Source organism: Pempheris klunzingeri, chromosome 21, assembly GCF_042242105.1.
Source record: "Pempheris klunzingeri isolate RE-2024b chromosome 21, fPemKlu1.hap1, whole genome shotgun sequence".
Taxonomy (NCBI): domain Eukaryota; kingdom Metazoa; phylum Chordata; class Actinopteri; order Acropomatiformes; family Pempheridae; genus Pempheris; species Pempheris klunzingeri.
In genome coordinates this window covers 18,014,134-18,035,764 of record NC_092032.1, presented here as the reverse complement: position 1 = coordinate 18,035,764, position 21,631 = coordinate 18,014,134, and the positions used below count along the sequence as shown (strand labels likewise).

Sequence of the window (21,631 nt, the reverse complement as noted above, 5' to 3'; positions counted from 1 at the left end):
AAACAGACATTAAGGGTTACATAGAAAGGACTGAGCACATATTTTTGATTTATTTTCCCACACTTGACTCTTTCCAATGTTGTTTCCAGGAGATGCTGCTATCCATCACAAAACACAAACTAGGTTTGTTTGACTCCCCCATATGTGCCATGTTTTATGAAATGTACTTGCTTTCAAATTCCAAATCAATCAATTCCTGTACCTGATGGCAGCCCTCTATTAAATGCCACACAGTAACATTACAAAAAGTTTTTGTGATCTTAAAACCGGGTTTGGGATTTGGATTTACGAAACTGATATTTAAATTTAATGTTCAGCTCATGCATAGCACCTATTGAGAGCTCACTATTTGAGTAGTTTCAGCCATAGTTCATTTTAATGTAGCTCTCATCACCTTAATAGCTTTAAACATATTGTACTGTCTTTTAGGAGCTTGTAATGAGTGCATTATCAGTCAGACTATGCAATAATAGGAATCCACAGTTTGAAAAACCTGGAAGATAAACATGTATATATAATATAAATACATATATGTGATAAAGGTGTACTGTACCAGTTTACAGCCAAATTCTTCACAACTCTGTACAGTAGTAACAGTTATACAAGGTCACAGATGAGCATTTTGCTTTACTTAAGCCATTAGCACAGAACAATTCAAGGTTCAGCAATTAAATTATGTGAACTAATACATTTTCCTAGACAGATGATTTAGAACTGGCTCAGCTTCCAAAGCAATCCCAGAATTGATTAAGTCCAAATAAGTCCCAGTGCAATTTTGGCTGCAAGGTTGACAGGGATTCAGAGTGCCCAAGCATACTGTGGAGAGTATGGTTCATTATGGGTGGCATTTCACTCTGCTCTTTTAGGTTTCCAAGAAAATCTGGTGAGACACAGTGGAGTGAGTTTCACTTGTTTAATTAAGTTTAATTCTCAGAGGAAAATAATAGAGCAAGTGTCAAGGAGATTTACAGGCCCTGGGATGTATCCTATCATATGTCTTTTAACACAATCAAACTTTGATTCTTACATATACTAATGTATTATAGTAGCTTGTGATGCAATTACAATGCACTCATCATGCAATTTAATGGCTTAATGAACCCTGTAATGCTGTTTGAGCAACACTTCAAGTGTTAAATTGAACCACAAGGGCTTTTACACTGAAAACAGCGCAAATCATGAGCCATCCCTCTAAGTTTTCTAATCATGTGTCTTTGTTTCTGTCATCTTCTGCAGTGAAAAACTATTGAAAACTAAGACCATTCCTTTCAAGGTTTAAAATAAATTCCTGAAAAAGCAATTTAACTTTCATTTGTAACAACTCACACACACACACACACTGCAGTCAGCTTTTGTGCAACTATGCATCTGAATAAGTGAATGTATTTCTATACGATTACTCTGTTATATTTTATAGACAGTTAATTTTTGTACTGATAATTGTATCTTTTTACATACAGTAGTGGTAGCCAGTTAGCAAGTTGCTAAAGAAAGCTCAATCAGTATGTTTCAGCTCTTCTTTTTTTGAGGAAGTGTCCAGCATTTTAACTATCCCTGTCTTTCTAAATGTACTATCATATGTCAAGGTTTTATGCACATCAATTCATCTCGGATCTAAAGGCACCAGACACGTTGCCATTGCAAAGTTAAATCACATCAATTATACTTGCATTTTCATCTGAGAACCTTTGAGACAGTAATTTTCAAGAAATAATTTTGCTGTGTTCTTTTTTAGGCACTTCTGTGTTGCAAGTCACAGCAACTGATGCCGACGATCCCACCTATGGAAACAGTGCCAGAATAGTCTACAGTATCCTACAAGGACAGCCATATTTCTCTGTCGACCCCAAAACAGGTGTGGTATTACTGCATGCTTGGGAAAAATGCTCAGACAATGCAAGTACAGAGACTCTTGAGAGCATACTATAACTATAAATGAGAGTAATAACTTGATTCTAATCTCTCTTGTTGATCTCCTGAAGTGACCTAAAGTGATGTGTATATCATGCTGTGAAATCTGTGCACCATACGCTCCTTACAGGGAACATCATGTTCTGTTATTGCAGCACATCTGACATCATAAAACCTACAGCACACAATAGAGTTATGGACGACAGATACAACTGCTATATTGTTGAGCACGCAATCCACTCTTTGTGGGCCATAACTAACTCTTCAAGGGTCAAAGGAGACAATTGTGGAGATGCCTTCAGAAAGCCATTGTTTCCTACCTTTTGAAAGGAGCTAAAAAGCCTCAACAGGCAGTACTCAGTCTTTTCAGAGTCCATTTTTTTGTCTGAGAGGCTTCTGCTAGAATCTATTAAATGTTAATAAACCTTTTAAAGTGCAAGAAATGTAACTTTTATGTGATTTGAAAAATGTTTTGTTGTGAGCGAGCGCATGTCCGTTTATGTCTGATAGCCCACTGTCTCACAAAAGAGTGTGTACGTGCGCGTGTCTGAAGTTTTGCATGCTCGGCTCTGCTGCTGCTGTTGGTTAATGTGAACAACAATCCATCTATGAATTGATTCATTGCTGTTTGGTACAACTATTGGCCCCTTTGAGACTATGCCGCCCATGTAAAACATGAATTCTTTGCTGAACGAGCAACACAAATGAATCACTGAATATTTTGACTTTCCCTCATGGGAGAAGGCAGTGAGGATTGATGGAGCAATTTCATTTTCAGTGTGGTGAGGCTGAAGCAAGAAAGAAAACTGGGCTTTTTCGCAGAACGCCACATACTTTGTTCTATCAACTGAACATTATTGTAGTTGAAATCTATTTAAATCACGTTATCACATTTTGACTGGAAGAATGATTATTCTACAGTGATTTTCTTTCGTGTTTCCATATGCAGAGTGTTGTTGGAAACATCAGATGGCTTGTTTTGCTTGAGCTGACTCTGCATTTTGTCTACATTGTAATTCAGCGTGGGGCGTGCAGAGGAGTAGGGACATGATTGAAGGCCTAGCCAGCTGCACTCTTTGCACAGTACTTTTCCACCCACTCGTATTAATTTATACAAGTTGGCTGTTGTTTTCGCCACTGGCAAACCACCCTTCTCCCGCAAATTAGGACAAGGAACTCCAGCGGTCAGTGGAAAATGTGCACATGGAGAGAGTAGCATTTGCATGTAATCTTTAATATGCTAAGCCCAGGTCTTAAAGCAGTTGTGTTGGCAAGCTGCCACGTTTGAGAACCACACTGGGGAGCTGAAGCTGCTCCTGCATCAGTCTCACAGTGCAGTAGCTTACTTACACCTCATAACCACATGTACCTGGCTCCAAACCATGCTTAAAGTGCACGGACACCATCATTGGGGAGTCATATATTATTAGAAGGGTTAGAAGAACGGACACATGTGAGCGCACACACATGGACAAATCCACCTCTTCCCATTTGACCTTGGTCTGGTGGCCTGATACAGCAGTGACAGATTTTACAAGACCCATGAGGTAGAAGAAAAGATCGTTTAAGGACAGGGGGTAATGATAGCATTTGGCCTGCACATATGGTGCTGAAGGAATCCCCAAAGGATCGTCTCAGACTTGACCCAAATCCTCAGCAAGCAACTTCTTGTTTCTTCTCCCAGGTTTAGTGGTTTGATCATGTCAAACACACCAGTGACTGAAATGACAGATCTGCCTGACTGCGTGGACAGTACATTTTTTATGGATTGTAAACTAAAGCTTTCAACAAATATTCCATTAAGTATTTGTGATGCCTTGCAGCAGAATTAAGATACTGTATATCAATGCCCTGGATAACACTAAAGGAAATCAGCCTGTATTGCTACAATATGTGAAGACTTGGCTGTATTACCACTCTATAGCTATTAATTAGGGTTGCATCGAGTGAGCTTGCATTCATGTGTAAACTCGTTTCAGTGACCCCTTTAAGTTATTGTACCTTATACACAATCTCACTTTTGCAGTTGGCATTAGAATTGCTTCTTGATATAGATGAAAAGTTTTGTTACCATCGTAAAAACCCTAATAAAGAACTGCAGATTTTGATTTACTCGTTATTATCCTGGAAGGATATTTGTTTTAACTACAAGTTCAACATAGAAACACAGTGGCATACAGATGAAGACAATGTGGACCCCATAGATACATTCATACATCCCAGCATACGACATTGTCACCGCGACAGTTTGTTCAATGCTGCAATTGGGGGGACAAAACTCCTGCTAATGGCTAGGGATTTCAGTGGCTGAACACAAATACAATGCTATTCATATACAATGAAGATGCTCATGTCATATGAAGTGAACTGTCTTCAAACATAATCACTTTAAATATCTTTACTTTGAAATTAGCAAATTATGGTACCACACCTAAATTTAGACAGATTTCTGACTGAACAAAAGAAAAACCAGACTAAAATAGCTTACGACCTCACACCTTTTCTTGCCGATCCTGTAGATCCATATCAGCGAGTCTAAGATTAATTTAGGCATCCGAGAGATGCAAAGACATCAAACACGATCATTCATGTTCATCAAGACAAGATCTGCAAAGTAAAACTATCATAAGATTTGGTGAAGCACAAGGTTTTCACATTGTGACAACCAAACTATGACATTGCTAAACTGTATCATCCATAACAAACACAGACAGATAAATAGAAATGTTTGCCACATTTTCAGGTGTTTTGTCCGACACTACACCAGACAATCAGTCACCAATGACCAAACCAGAGGCAAATTTCACAACTAACTGACAGAGAAGTTATGACTCAATATAAAATGGCACTGACTTCATATTTCTTAACTTACTAATTAACTCAGAGAACAGCATTAAGGCAAGCTGCTTGCCTCCACTGGAAATAAGATTCAATCATGGATGTAAAATTGTAATTGATGTATCTATGATGGCGTCATGCGGCATGCTAAAAAGGAGAGATAGGAGTTTAGGATTAGATTTACTTCACTGAAGAAATAAATGAGCATGACACAGAATTTATAAAGACAGAAATATAACTGATACATCTGATAACGATGGAAGGCCTGAGGGGGAAATTGTGGGCAGGAGACAACAAATGTGGCAGCTTTGCACATAATAATGTGATGTTCCAAAGTGTTTTGTATGGTCTTGCAATTCTTTTTCATGAATAATGTCTCCAAAGTTGTACATAAAGAGCATACAGAGTTGTCTGCAAGTCCACGTAATGTGTGACTGACATTTGAATATCAAAAAAGATTGTTGCTCGTCATCGTGAACACTAATTGACAGGTGGGGAGTGTGGCTGGCTACTGGTCTTGTTGATTTTATTAATAAATAAGAAATGTATTCACGAAAAAATGAAGTAAAGAAAAGATGTTTAAGTATGAGTCAGATAATTTTGCATTTACATGAATTAGCTGTATACTAAGTCATTAATTTATAATTACTTACTAAGAAACCAACATTCCAGCAACCCGCTTTCACCAGCGTGTTAAAATGAGAATTGATGAATAAATAATTTAATTACTTCAATCTATAAAATCAATTAGTTCAAAATGTGTGGTACATAATAAAGCAATTAATGGCACACAAAATCCTAAAACATTTGTTTAAACCTCTCAGATGGCTTGTAGAATTCTGCAAATGCAAAATTAGAAGGTGTCCCTAGCAAATTAAAGCCCAGTGAAATGTAATTTATGGGTGTGTATAGATTATCCACTTATTTATTGAAGCACAGAGACTCTGCAGGATTCCGTTCCAACCTCACACTAGAGCAGTAAAGGCCACTTATTATCACACCTTCAAAAAGACTGGAGAGACTAATCAGTGAAATCAGCTTGTGCAGTATGGGCTGAGGTGAACACCTAAAGACTCTTAGGTAAATACCATCTCATGGCCATGGGCTAAATATGAAGCCAGACCCAGCAGGCGATTAGCTTAGCCTTACATAAAGGCTAGAAACGGGTAGAAACAGGTAGCCAGACTAAAACGGCTTCACACTAAAAATGAGCAGAAGAGAGACTGTATCAACATTAAGTGAATACATTTCCTAAAATGTCAATTTATTCCTTTAAGCTTCCTAACGAAGCTGGATGGTAACACATGTTTGCTTCAGTCAAGAGTTTTCCAACAAGAGCTACAAATCCTGGCAAGGTGTCCTTTCAGAAGGACCCTGAGCCCCCTACCTGCTGCTTATGTTGTGACTGGTATGGGGATTTGGGCCAGTAACAAGAGCAGGTGCACAAGGACAAGAGAGCATTAGAGTGACTGAACCTCTATCTGCTCACTGAATCTGGATCACACAGGATACACATTGAAATGAACCTGGTGCCTGGATGTACATGTGACAGGTTTACTCTGGGAAAGCTCTGTCACTTTAGCTTGCCACATACCCGACTAGTTATGTCCGCTAAGTGATATGCTAACTGTGGTGAGAACATTCACTGCAATGGATTTTTTCTTGATTATATGGTTTGCAAATCTCAAAACTGCAAGCCTGCAGTTTTATTAAGAGCTTTCTATATCTCAGCAAAAGTACATCTTAGACAGAGACAGCATTTATCCTTTTTATAGTCGGGTCGTAACTCCTGTCTTTCCCTTCACTACTGTGCATCTGTCACTTACCCGCAGAGACATCAAGGTTGTTCCTCTTGAGTCTCATAGTCGACTGCCCCCCTACCCAACCCCACCTCACATCTGTACCCGCTCACACACATACAAAGACACAGCGCACTGCAGAACCTGTGAGTCCCTTTTGCATTTTAAATAGGCTAATTTCTCTGCTGATCTGGGATTTGGGTGTGTACGAGTTTATTGAAGGAGCTGACACAGATCGAGACGTTTTTTGCGGTTCATGGATTAAGTCTTACCTCTGGTTAGATCAAGATCAAATTCACTTTGTCAATTAGTCATGATGTAGGCTGGAGCAGCCCAACCAGATATGATCCAACATATGAGCAGAAAAGTCTTCGTGACGTAAAAAGAAGAGTTGTAATATTATGATTTCTATGATTTTTAGAGCTTCTTTTGTCGGTGTTATCTACCTTTTTAGCAGAATTTCTGTAAGAGTGCAGACACACAAGGATAACATCGTATTGGATGGGCTAAAAACCAAGATTCCTGACGCTGGAGATTGAAGAGCGCTTTAGTAATCTCCTATAATCCTTTTTGTTCACCCAAGAGATTGTCCTCCTTTAGAAGTTTCTAGCCAGACAAAGAGGTGGATAGTGTGATGGTATCAACTCTAATAGACTGGGGAGGTTGAGGAAAAGGCTAACCACCTCACTGTGTCAAATGGGGCTAGGTTCAAGGAAGTCAGTTCTTTCTCAATTATTTTCTAAATTAACTGACGAGCTCCATTGAGATTTAGCGGAGACTATCTGAGGTATTACGGTTCAGAAATGGTCAGGAAAGGGAGTTCAGGGGTGTGATGCTCAAAGTACTGACATACCTTTCAGGTAAATAATACCTCTGTGGCCTTCTCTGTATTGTTACAGAATTTTTTTTAAGAATGAATGCAGTTCAGGATTGTATGTTTGTAATGTAGCTTTTCCCATATATTCGTGGTTGTTCACAAATCTCTCCTTCTGTTCAGTGTTGTCCTTGTTTCTGAGGGGTCAGGGCTTCTTTCTCCATTTGATTCATTCACACATCATTTTCACTGGACAATGGTGGAATTCACAAAGTCAAAAAGGAAAACCCAACACTCTCAGTTTAGTGCTCATTGTTCCTAAACCCACTAATGTGAAATACTGCTTAAGAGCAATGCTTGACTAAAGGGGTAATAAGAGACTTGAAAGGTCAGATTGTCCGTCTTGGTGTTGTTTTAATGGAAAGTGTGGCCACTTGCCAAGGTCTGTGTGTCTCAAGGACCCCAGTTTAAGTAATGCTAAAACCTGCATCATTACACGAAAGTGGCTGCAAACACTTAAATGTAAGAAAAGCAGCAGATTCATGCTGAGATGTAGCATTTTAAAAGCACAATGTGGCAACAGTAAATGTGTTTGTTCGGATTCTTGTTGCATATCTACAGTTTGTTACCTTCCTCTGGTAATTGATAGGCTCTAGAGTCTGATTTATATATGTTTCCAACAAATAAAGTAGTCAGCAACATGAGAAGAGTCACCAACTGATAGTCAAAGTTGTGTTTGTATTGACTGTAAACGCACAATTTAAAACCTCTTTTGGACTATTATCAAAAATGGCTTTTGTTTTATTTTTCCTGCAATTTTTGAGATCACAGAGAATCCCAGCAGTCCCAGTATTAACACAGATGATTAATATTTATGTGTATTAAACTCATAGTGCTAGCATTTCCAAAAGGAAGGGCAGCATAATGTTTATCAGTCCCGTCAGAGATCAAACACAACACAATCTGTCACTGTCTACTTAGCATTTGAAAAGCAAATTGTACAAAAATATAATTCCCCACCAACACACAGGTCAGCTGGCACCCATTTAATTAGGCTAATCAATCAACTGGCACTAGAGTTACAATATAGAGTGTAACTACTTTTAAATCAAGAAATAATTCCAATATTGAACAATTAAATGAATAAATGGCATGTGCAGAGGGAAAATGCAGATGCAGCTGCATTTTCAATACAGTGTCAGAGAGCAATCTACCTGGCAGTCAAAATAAATGTAATTGCTTTGATATTCTGAAATACATTAGTGCCCGTCTATCTTGCTGCCCCACTTAACAATAGTTGTTTTGCAAGCAGAACTAATGCACACAAAGTGGCACCATAAGAGTATTAGACAGTAGCAGAGCTGGTGCATAAAACACACTGAAGCACTGCAGTGAGTTTGGAAGTACGTTACAAAAGAAGTGGCTAAACCTAGTTTTGCTTTATCTCAAAACATCCATTAAATAGCATTTCTGTGTAGCCTTGAAGAGGAATTCGAGGGCAAACAGTATACCACGACATTTTACACTGAAAGACTCTTTCTTCACCAGTCAACTGATCCTGTCCTTCTTATGCAAAAAGTCCAAATGCATTCGCCACTAGAGAAATAAAAAAACAGGAAGAATCAATACTTAAAAGTTTATTCATACCACTGTGGATTCAGCCGTAGAAAATATATTCATGACTCATTCATAGAAACTCACGTTGTTAAGTTCATATTTCTAAATGTTACACGTTAGAAATTAGAAAGTCTTGAGTGCAATTTCCTGCTAAACAGACACCCTCTACTCATAAAACTCCTCTTTTATTCCTAATGCCTATGATTGTTAGATATTATTGTTCCAACCCAGTCTACTATGCCATTTGTAATTTCCATTTGTGTTGATTCACAGCTGATGAGTTCAGGTTCACAGGCAGACCATGGGACCTCAGCCACAACTCAGTGTGACAGATGATGTGTAACCTAAGATCCCCTGGATCTTAATACTGTTGGCTGCCTTGCTCCCTGACCCACTTTTAATGATTATTCTGCCTGAGGCGAGTGGATTAGTTTCTGTCTATAGAGTCTTGAAGAAAGACAGAGGAAAATGACCTATTGTGTAACACAGTTATAGCTGCCTCTTTTTGTGAAATTAGGAAATCATAAAACTGCATTAATTCACTCTGAAATTATTTCTTTGTGAAATTCGAGCTGTCATGATTTGAATGGGAAACTGAGTGTGGCATCTCAGTCAGTTAATGAGGTAAACACATTTTAAGAACTATTGGCATACTTTGGCATTTAATCGAATGCAAAAATAAATAAACTACTAGAAAGGGTTATAACCTGCTGCCACATGACTTATACTTAACTTACATACACTTACGGATCTTTTAATGACCATGATATAACTGTAAGGAAGACCCACAGTGAATTAGGTCTTTAGTCATTTCCTTATAGATGGTTTCTCTGTTCATGTAATCGTAGGTAATGAAGTGTCAGACGTTCTTTTTAAGGTGATGCTGTGTATATTAGCAACTGACATGATGTGCCGGAGGACTTTCATGTCTCCTGGTAGAAAATGTACAACTTTCAGATGAAACTCTACAGTTGTATTTAATCTGTAATCACTGGGTTTTTTTTTGTCCACTGGGGAGCACCACAAACAAGCTGTAAACACAAGGGAGATGTGGTGAACCGGTTAGTAAACAGTTTACACATTAGCATTCATTTAGAGTCATATTCCTGGCCACCAGGCAAATGGTAATAGTTGCTTTCCTTTTAGCTCTAATCTCCACCCACTCCTTAGAAAGAATATTTGAATCCTTAGCTGCTAAACGCTCCACTAATTTAACCAGCTAGTAGCTACTCTGTCTATCATAGAGTCATTTAGCAGAGGGTGGGCTTAAAAGGTTAGCCACACAGAAAGATATGGTGGTGACAGCACCTGCATGATGCGATAAGGTACGCTAGAAATGTTTATTTGTGAGTCTGAAACTAATTAACAGAGTCAGAACACTTAGACACGTAGTAATAGTGAGAATGATACTTTGCCTGCCAAGACATAGTAAACATCGCTCCCTAGCTGTGTGTGTGTGTAAAGGGCTAACTGCAGTGTGTTGCGTTCATGTTGCTTGAGCAGTGAGTTTGAAGTAAGAATGTACAGTTCTAAACAAAAATGGTTATAATGAATATAATGTCATTTGGTCATGCATCATGTGATTAGCTCTTTCTGCTGTCAACATAAACCCCTTCAGACAGTGACACACTTTCTGCACCATGTTTGTGATGCCTCGATTCTCTCTCTAAAGCCATCTTATCAGACGTTGCCTCCTGTTGTGATTTCCACTCACAACATGAGGCAACAGCTGCAGTCCATTTGCTATCGTGATCAACACCATCGCATTTCCACCCAGGTCTCACCGCTCCCGGTCAACCGCTGTGTATTATTGCAGGGTTCACAAGTTCACAAGAACATAAGTTCAATGGTAGCCAGAGGGTCTTGGCTCTGGGGAAAAAGCCAGATCTACAATAAACACTGTTGTAACTGGTTGAACATATTAAATCAGGCTCCATGTTGTGATGTGGTCTCAGGAGCTAAGATGGCGAATTAACCCTCTGGCACAGATATAGACGCACAAGAAAAAAAAAAAACTAATATGGACAAACAGACATGTTAAGACCTCACACAAAGACACACACACACACACACACACACACACACACAGACAAATATATGTGCTAAACATTCAGCTATTACATTCAGTAAATCACCCTCCACACCACAACACAAGAAGCAAATACTCTGCTTGTGTTTTAGGTTTGTTACTGTGTTGCAATTTACCTGTGTACCGTTTTCTCTGTAGTGGACAGAGGTGCAGTCATATATCATAGAGTTAGCATTGTGAAAGTTCATGGCTGTGTTTGCTGTGTTATTGTAGTAATAAATGTGATTGAGTGGGTGCCTTAGAAAGTTACATTCTGCCCAGATCCAAGGTTGCGTAGACATTTTAAATATAATGAAAAGTGAGGAAAGGCTAACCTTGACAATGAGAGACCAGGAGAATCAAAGATGAAAGAAGCACAGTTTTATGGTGTTAGTCTTCAAAGGCAATGTACTTTATGAGTAGCCCATAAGAGGAAGAAGTTTTGATGAGGCAAATATTAAGACAATGACAGCAGCATCTTGAGAAGAGCAACAGTGTTATCTTCTCTCTCTCTCTCTCAACAGTGATCCTTTTTTCTACTTTTGCTCGTGTCTTGTTGTGTTTATTCTCTTGTTTTATGCATTTGACTTTAATAGATGCTGTTAACCACAAACTGATTGTTATTATTTTTCATACAAATATAAAAACAATGTACCAACACTATTCATCTTCCTTCAACAATGCAGGAATCATCAGGACTGCCTTAGCTAACATGGATCGGGAAGCCAGAGAACACTATACCGTTGTTATCCAAGCCAAAGACATGGCAGGCCAGGTCGGAGGCCTCTCTGGCTCCACCACCATCAACATCACTCTGACAGACATCAACGACAACCCGCCCCAGTTTCCCCAAAGTATGTACACAACTTTACCCAAAACTGACAGACCAGCTTCCAAGTTCGCTAAACTAGATTAGATAACTGTTTGTGCTGGAATAAGGTGCTTCAGATTTAGGGAGACTGGAAGACACAACATTGTCTGCAGCCATCGCCTCTATTTGAAAACCTTTCACCTTGAGAAAATTATTGCTGTGTGGCTTCTGTGTTAGTTGACTAGCCAGAAGGGTAATTTAGCAAAATAAGCAATGGTAATCGTTACTGCCACTAACCTGAATACATTAGCTTCTATTACATTAAATGGCAAAGCTGAGGCTCAAAATATAATCAGCTTTTTAAAGCCATTTTTGCCCTTGAGCAGAAGACCTCCACTACGGATGCCTGAGGCAGTAATATTACCTGAAAGGCATTTATAAAGTGTCCTGTGCTGTATTTTTCTTGTGGAAATGGAAAGAGAACTCTAAGAAAAATGATATTTTTAAAATCGTTTGCACTGTGGAGCAAAAGTTCTAACACATTTGCCCAGGAAAGACAAGTTAATTATCCTTTACATCCTCTACCTTTTTTCTTTTTTTTTGCATGCATGCATTGATTTACCAGATGTCACTCTTAGAGATTTTAGAGAGCAAGTCGTCAATTACTGAGATGCCCCCTACCAGATCTACCCAGCATTCCTCACTATAAAGTATTATACTTCTCTCCTGTGTGATTCAGTTGTCATAGTAACATCGTAGTTACATTTTCCCTAATTAGCAAAATTAGTGTAGCATTCATCACAACCCTCTGCTTTGCAGTCTGGATTTTATTTATTTAAATTTTACAGTTAAGTAATGATAAATGTGTGATTCTTTGTCTTTGAAAGTGCCTCATGAAGCACAGTCCCCCAGAGCCCCCCCCCCCTTTTGAGCTGCAGTGACAAACTTTTTCAAAACCATCAACATTTTTTGAATAATAATAATAATCGGCCTTAAAGTTTGATCAGCCCAATTTCAGTGCTGTCAACCCCAGTTTAGCATGTAATGCCAATTACAGCACTGCAGAGGATTTCTAATGACATTCCCGCAGGAACAAATGGTGACAGAATAACATTGCTTAGCTAAGCCCTTTTAGTAGAACATGTGATGAGGGGCACATCAGCTTCTGTTATTTAGCTGTCTCTGAATGGGTACACATCAATCTTCATCCACAGAAAATTACCAGCAGTACGTCCCTGAATCAGCTCAAGTAGGGAAACCAGTAGGGAAGATCAAAGCCAACGATGAGGACCTTGGCATCAACGCAGACATCAAGTACAGCATCATTAACTCAGAGGGGGCCAACATGTTTTCGATATCCACGGACAGAGACACAAGAGAGGGAATCATCAGCCTCAAAAAAGTAAGAACATGCTCTGTACAACACAGAAATGGAAAACAATCAGCCTTTTGCTTGGACACTGACTGAGCAGAGGTTTGACCATAAGTGGTTTCATGTTCTCATATGACTTGTATCAAATAGTTTACAAGCATATGAGGACATTTGTACAGACACAATTCCGCCATCTGCAGAGGGTGCTAACAGTTGGTGGAGGTAATGTGCTGAAAAAGGTAGCAATGCACCAATAAAGGAGTAGAAGAAGAACGCCACTTGTGTACCACAAGTTCCAAATAATTGAAATCAAAATGCTTTGTTAGGGGTTTTGTGCACAGGATACTAACTGATATGTAGCTAAACAAATCATGCACTGATGGATGATTGGATTTCTTGTCAAAGCATGTGGTATAAATGTGGATCTCACAACAGCTCATTTATTCTTTAACTGCATTTGATTTAGTTTGGTAAAGAATTGTCTATTTACAGTAAGTTTTATTTTTGTAATAGTTCAAATTGATGAAAACAACGTCTTCCCCCCAACAGCAGAAAACATCATGTGTTAAACTGTAAAAGGTTAATTAGATTTAAAAGGAATAAACTCATCGTGCCACACAGTGAGTGGGCTCATTGTCAGCAAATACTGTATTTAAGTCAAACTTCAGTTAGCATTCACTTCTTGTTACTCAGTCCATCAGATAAAGCGAAAGCGTAACTACTTTGTACTATGAGCATCCTAATCACATTTCCCTATGGTGCCTTTTCCCAACAGGCTCTGAACTACGAGAGAAAGAAGACTTACACCCTCCACATTGAGGGGGTTAATACACATGTGGATCCTCGTTTTTCCTATCTTGGTTCTTTCAAAGACACTGCTACCCTGAAAATCACAGTTGGGGATGTGGACGAAGCCCCCGTATTTTCTCTAGATCATTATATCATGGATGTATATGAGAATACACCAAGTGGCACGGAGGTGGGCGCTGTAACGGCTCGAGATCCTGACAGCAGGAACAGTCCTGTCAGGTAAGACACTTAACTCATACACAGCTACATGTACAGTCTGCAGAGATGATTACAAATATTCAGAGGCAGAGCCGCTCTCAAGGCATACTGTCTTATTAGTTCTGCATCACAGGAGAGAACTGAAGATCTCCAGTTTTTCTTTTTAAGACATATTAGAGAAGCCCACTGCAAAAGCAAAGGGTAACAGAGGAGGGTGCTAATATTATGAGGCTTATTTTGAGGCTGAGTGCTCTTTCAGATGTGACTGGTAGCCAATGGAACTCTGCCTCTTTGTCAACTAATTGGTTGCCAAAATCGTATTTTTATAGAAGCATACCAGTGTTGCTCGATGGATTTTTCTAAAAATGTCCTTAAAGCCTGGTTGCCATATCTGTTCGGATTAGCTGAGTTGGTAAAGCATACGTCTGCTATGCAAGAATTCTGATACTGAGAAAGTCAGTTTTTACCAAACTGATCACAGCTTATTAGGAATGACCCGCTTATTTATTCATCTTTTGATCAGCGTTTGGTTTTTTTGGCTTTCAGGTTTACCAATAAGATATCTCCGAGGTACATCGGATTTTCCCCTTGACATTTTAGTCAACTAACAAGATTATTTCTGCCTCCAAGTAATATTTGTCCAACTAAAACTCCAATTTGCAAGTCATTCCTCTGCCCCGTATTATTGTACCTTCTATAGATAAATATTTGACACTGCAGCACTGTTTGCACATGTATCTGATGATATTCACATATTGAATAATGCAGGATGCATGTGCAACACCTGTAGTAGTATATCAGGTGGCTTTAAAATTTCTTGGGTCATAACATTATAAAACAAATGTTGAATAGATTGAAAGTTGTTCTACAACCGCTCATTTGTTCCTGATCCTATACATGCCCTTCATGTTTCACATCACCTCTAAAAATCAGCAGTATGCAATAGGATCTTTCTCATTTGTTGGCATTATCACATAAATGGTTTTATTTTGTCTCCTGTGAAGTAACCCGGGGCAATACAACTGTTTAGCACATTTGTATGCACTCTAAACACATGCTTGTGTACTGTTGAAAAAAGTATGATATTGCCCTTAGGCAGTGGGCTAATCCTTGGTTTTCACTCTGCACAGGTGTCTAATTTCATGACATTACTCTCAAACAGCTCTGCACTGCTTGTCTTGGTTTGAATTCCCTCTATAGCTGCGCTGTAAATGATCGAATAGCTGTAAAAGTGGAACACCTCCTGAGATGAAGCATTGTTGATATATCAATAAGATGCTATTTTCTAATGATATAATATGTATCGAATATTTCTAAAGCTCTGACACAGGTTGCAGAGCCCTGGGGTTTTCTAAACAGCATTAAGCAGAGACTTATGACCATGCAACTGTTTTGGAGAGGTGAGCTCTGCGGCTCTTGGAAAATGATGTAAAATTTCAAATTGGAGGAAGAGTGCCTTTGTGAAACATTGGTAGTAAACAAGGAGGTAATCTGCATATGAAAGTTTCCTTGCTCTCCTTGTGGGATACCTCCTCCTCGTCCATTCCTTTGGCACATCACTCCCAATATTCACCACATAAAGGAGAAGGCAGCAGGAAGTATTTCGATGACATCCACTTGAACCCAGAAAAAAGCTAAACAACTGCTCCCTGTGTTGGCATCTGAATGCAGAAGGCAGCAGGGATCAGTATTTGGCTGTCTTTGATCATCAGAGGCCCATGCATGCAATGAAATAAACATGCTATTGAAGTGACATTTCAAATATGGTTCTGAAATTGACATCTAAATAGCCAGACAAAGTCTAGATGTTTCTTTACCTCTGGTCGCTCTCATACATACATTATCATAATCGTTGGGAACAGTTGGGAACTTATTGGCCTGGTTACCATAAAGCACTGCACGGATTCAAGTTAGCCCTATCTTCAGTTTGTATTAAGTGACTTTTCTCCCTTCAAGTTTAAACAGCAATGACATCAAATGAAATGGTGAAAGTGGTGATTTTTAAATGAAATGGGGAAAGGCACTCACATCTCACCTCAGTTTGAACATATATGAATAATTTTGTAGAAATCTACTTCATCATAAGTTCATCTTTGCACTCAAAATGTTATATAAAAAGCCATAGTCCCCAGAGGAAAATGTACATTTTAATGACTTTGGAGAAATAAATGAATAGCATGACCACATTGCTGATAATAAACCTGTCAGAATTGGATAGCAACATGGTAATATCTCTAGTAACCAAGTTCATGCCAACATTTAAATATTGCTCCCATTTAAGAACAGCAACTTTCCTCAGTTGTGTTTCCGTGCTGTGTAATGAGCATTACTGCCTCACTGGGCTGCAACGCTATACAAGACTTTTAGTCTTGTTGATGTTCAGTGCACTCCAAGGCTTTTGCAGTAAACAAGCACTCTTTGGATGTGCTCACATTTCAGTTTCAGTCTGAATTCCATGCGTTGCCCCAGAATGCCAAAGAAGTGGGGTATTACCATACATATTGAATTATATCCATGTGCAGCATTTCGCATTGTATGACTCAGGGGTCTGTTAAGAAAACCTAATGTTTACTGAAGAAAAGTCAGTATTTTTTTTGCTATAAAGATCATAATAAAAAATAATTATCACATGTGGTGACATTGTGTACTTTTGACTAGTATCTCCAGGAATAAGAGAAGAGAATAGACCACCAAAGAAGAAAAAAATGCCTCAACAGTGGCAGTGACTAACACAACTGCAAAAAGGGTTGTTTTTTTTTTCTTATTTGTATTTTCCTTGACAAAGCAATTACTTAGCACCTAAACTCTAACTTTTACAGATGAAAAGCCTTCATGCTCTTATGAGCCTGAGCATCTAATACATCATGACAACATGACTACTGAGAGTGCAGGGTGCACTTGTAAGCCAAGCTGAAAAATAAAAGGCTCATTATTTCACATAAATGCAATCCTGGCATTAATATCTCTATACCATTTCCATCTCTCAAGTCAGTTGAAAATTGTCTACTTCAGTTACATTACTCAGGAGAATGGATGCTGGATTAAAGAGTAAATAGGTCATTAAGAGATAAATTAGGGAATATACAGTCAATTCTCCTTTTGTGGTGTAATTAATGTGAAGCAGCTGAGGCCATTTCTGTTTTGTATTCCATAGAATGCCTTACTTCTAGTTTGAAGTGTTGCTAGAAAGCCATTACAACTGTGTAAACATTGCCATGGCCTTTTGTCATTATTAAATATTGAAGATAATTGCTCTGGACTTAAAAAATATATATTTTCAGAACATTCTGTTTCGACTTGAAGTCCATTTAAAAGCAGGAGGGAACAGTGTGCTTTAGAGATGGGAGCAGACTTAGAAATCACAGTAGCATAAGAACGTCCCCTTTGGCTTGTGTTGGTTCTGCATTCCTTCTATTTCACTGCATGTTTTTTGTTGACTGAATCTCCTTTGATTCATGTAAGGTTTGGTTTTCTGTTTTGATACACTGTGTTACAAAATATGACTGAAATAAAAGCATATAATTGTGTATATTTTTCACTGGAATTGGTGAACTAAAGCAAGGGCCAAAAAAAACAGTGTTCTATTGTACTATTTGACTTAAAAAGGCATTTGAACATTTCTATGCAAAGGTCTGTGTACTCACAGTGAGCTGTTTTGCTTATTCTGTGAGAAGTATAATGTGGCTCTAGTGGAAGCTTTTGAAAAATATAACCTTTAGGATATCATTAGGTATTTCAGGATGGGCTCGGAGATTGCTAATTGCTAATGGAAAGCCTGCATTACAAACTAGGGGCACTACATTTGTGTTTACCAAGCAGGGATGGTCAAACAAAATAATCCATTTGGTTGCATCAGGGAAATGCAGGACCTAGTATTTTTGGAACTTGGCCCATAAGGGCTCACTGACTATATATCCTGGTCTCTGTTGTGTAGTTGAACATTCTTTCTGAAATGTGTCTTTGCATTTTGAGCATTTAAATTGTACATTTTAAATATTTGCCAAACTTAAACTGAGCCCATTATCAAATGTCTATGGTCTGTAAGCAGGTGGGGCTGGAAAGATCGTATGCGTTGGGGGATAAACATGATGACATTGTTTTTGCTAGGTCTAACTGTTGTTGTAAAACTATATCTAATTGTCATTTCAACAACATAACAATTATGATTCAAGTCATGTTTTGACCCTTACTCTGCACCCCCACATAACTGTGCACTGTAGCCTCCAGACGGTCCACTGCCATCATAATGACCATTCATACCTTTTATTTTTTTACATCACAGTTTTTTTTCTGAAGTGGATTAATAAGATCACAATTTCCTTTCCCAATAGGTATGTCTTGAACAGCAAAGAGGAGGGAGTGAGGTACTTCAGAATCGATGAAAGCACTGGAGTCATTCGGACCACACAGCCTCTGGACAGAGAGGACATGCCTTGGCACAACATCACTGTGATGGCCTCGGAGGTTGGTAGGTACCCAGGTGGCTTTCCATAAACTGAATGTTTACAAATGTAATGTACCTGCTGCATCATGTTTGCCCTTATGTGAGCGTTCATTAGTAAGCAGATGAAGGTTTTCTTGAGCACTACATTTACTGACATTTTAACACGGTTCCCATTTCCTGTTGCACAAACAGATTCTAATTGAATTTTGATCTTAAAGTTGAAAAGCCTGTTCTTCTGTCAGTGCTAATGTGAAAATATAGTTGTATAACTATATAACATTAGTTGTACAGTTTGATCAGGTTTAGCAACTGGCATTAAACGTTGTAATAGTGTATGTGAATAAGCAGATATGGACACATACAGTACATATATTACACCTTCTGAATAGAATTCTCTTCACCTTCTGACATATAAATATTTAAATAACCAGGGTATATTTCTCCCATGTCTGACACCTTTGGCAACTGTAGTTAACTCATGCAATACTGTTAAACAGTGTCCTGAATGAGGCACTTAAAAGAGACTGCTCTCTCCTTCCACACTCATCTGGTTTAGCCCCAAGCTAATAAGACACATTATAAATTGTTATCAGAATTGCATTCAAGTCGTTGGTGAGCTTTGTGCCACAACAGCATGATTTAAGGAGAAGAAATGAAATGGTAGAAGTAGGTGCTATAGTTCAACCCAGGGTTTTTTTCTCCATTACCCAAGATAACAAGATGCCCTGGGGGGATCATATAGTCAGAGAGCAGTCCAGGTTCAAATTCATAGGGTGTAAAATTGGAGTCCAAATCAATATCAACAAAAGAAAGGTTCCATAAAAAAAGACGGCTTTAAGAATCTGCAATGCACACTTTCCCTCTACTGAATACTATCAGCAGCACCTTTTTGGCACTGAGGAGGTTTTACTGCAACATTCAGCTGAATGCTTTGATCAAAGACACTTCAACAGGATACTGTACATGCTAACAGACACACATCCACTGCAGCAGGACTCGTCAGCATCAGTATAACTATCAGTCCACAATTCCACCACTTACATATTTGGAAAGAATGAACAAAAATAAGGGTTATAACGGTTCACCAAAACTGAAATAAGTGGCTGAATTATTTTCTTTAATTTAGAGAGTAAAATACCTTATTTATCTGGTTTATGTCGTGAAAATATCCCATTTCAAACGGTAAAGTAAAGCTTCCAACAAGGAGAAGAAGGATTTGTTGTATATTGTATTACTCTGGGTTTTTTTTTATCATAACATAGTCCGTTCCTGGTCAATAGTTATATAATAACGTATACCTCAAGGAGCAAGGTGTTTTGGTAGCATTATCAACAGCAATATAACAATAATTAACTATATTTAAACACTGCCCAATACCAGGTGAGTTAATAGTGAAATTGAAGTCTGGAGAAAACAAGAATGAAGGAGATCATTAGCATATTGATTAGAATGTATTCAAATGGGTTACAGTGTATTTTTCTTACAATTAATTACCAAATCAAATTAGTCCCAATTGTTTCAATGTCCTTTCCTACATTGAACATTAATTAAATAAATGCAGGCCCTGCTAACTTCAAGAATTGCTATCAGGTAACTTGGATAATTTGTAATCACAATTAAGCAAATCTCTTGCCAGAGGTGCTGCATGCTAATGTTCCATTATCTCTTCAACTCTCCTTAGTATTCAAGGTTACAAGTATTCATACAGTTACATGCCAAGACATTTTCAGAAGGTAGAATGATACGTTTTTAGCACTCTGAATGAGCAAGGACACACACCGTCATAGACAAAAAGCACCCTGCACAATTAACTGCAAACTGCCCTTCAGAGACTTTATCCCGCCTTCTAATGGCCACCAGGAGTAGATAGCCCTTACTGTGTGAGTGAAGCAGAGAATGAATGTCTGATTGAATTTTAGTTTTTGGATCAACTTGGTACTTAACATGTGAAAGCACAAGGACCTTTTCTAATGCAGTAGGTGCAGTGTCAGATCTCCCTTTGGCACGAAAAAAAACACACAAAACCCACAATGCACAAGATGAAATAAATAAAAATTGTGAAACATTAATTTAATAGAAGGACTGCAGCACCTGCATGACTTTTTTTTTTTATTCAAGGCAGGATGTGCTGAGTGAGCATGATATTTTTCAGCACCGCCCTGGTACACACTCATACTGTAAAGCATACTCGCACCTGGAAGCTATCCAGTAAAACCAGTCCTGCTTTGTTCAGGATTGAGGCGTCCCACGGGTTGAGGGTTAAACACCTCACTCTATGGTACTTCAACTAGACAAGTGGAACTTTTTAGCTATGATGTCTAATTAAAGACATCCTACCAATATTGAACACAAATCTATGATTGTCCACATTTGTACAGTTTGTGTATTTGGTCTCAGTGTACTTGTCTCATGTTTAAACAGTAGGTGTCCACCACACACACATTTTCCTGCATTTCAGTGGTGCAGGTGTCTATTTTGTTGCCTTACCTGTGATTAAGATGCGAGGAGGTAAGGAACATGATTTACATGCATCATGAGTAGCTTACGCACTGCGAGGGGCACAGCAGTTGGCACCAGAAAATGCTGCAAAAAGATGATCAGATGTGCTTTAATACACTAAATTTCCTTCTGTGACATTGCATCCCTTAGTGCTTTTATAGTTCCACAGCCTAAGATAAGCAGTCTAACAAAAGGAGCACGGTGTCCCAGTTAAAAATGACAGTGTTGTTATAGTGTTGCTGTACTTTGTTATTAAGACTTTACTTTTGACTTTCATCTTCTTTGTCGCTTGATCTCCCTCCACTACAGACAACCCCAGCCTTCTCAGTCACGTCCCTGTTACCGTCCAGGTGCTGGACATGAACGACAATCCGCCAGAAATAGCTACAGACGAGGAAGTCATTGTGTGCGAAAGCTCAAGGCCAGGACAGGTGAGCATCTCGAGTTTAA

At 38.6% G+C, this 21,631-nt stretch overlaps 1 protein-coding gene across 1 annotated transcript in view; it reads left to right on the top strand.

The window, feature by feature from the left end:
• Window positions 1–21,631, top strand: part of LOC139220783 (cadherin-18) — a 54,631-nt gene that overhangs the window by 13,555 nt on the left and 19,445 nt on the right. The window contains exons 3-8 of the mRNA XM_070852626.1: window positions 1,736–1,855; window positions 11,734–11,901; window positions 13,073–13,260; window positions 14,006–14,259; window positions 18,570–18,706; window positions 21,491–21,612. Coding sequence (XP_070708727.1) covers window positions 1,736–1,855; window positions 11,734–11,901; window positions 13,073–13,260; window positions 14,006–14,259; window positions 18,570–18,706; window positions 21,491–21,612 — 989 coding nt within the window. The remainder of the gene's footprint in view (window positions 1–1,735; window positions 1,856–11,733; window positions 11,902–13,072; window positions 13,261–14,005; window positions 14,260–18,569; window positions 18,707–21,490; window positions 21,613–21,631) is intronic.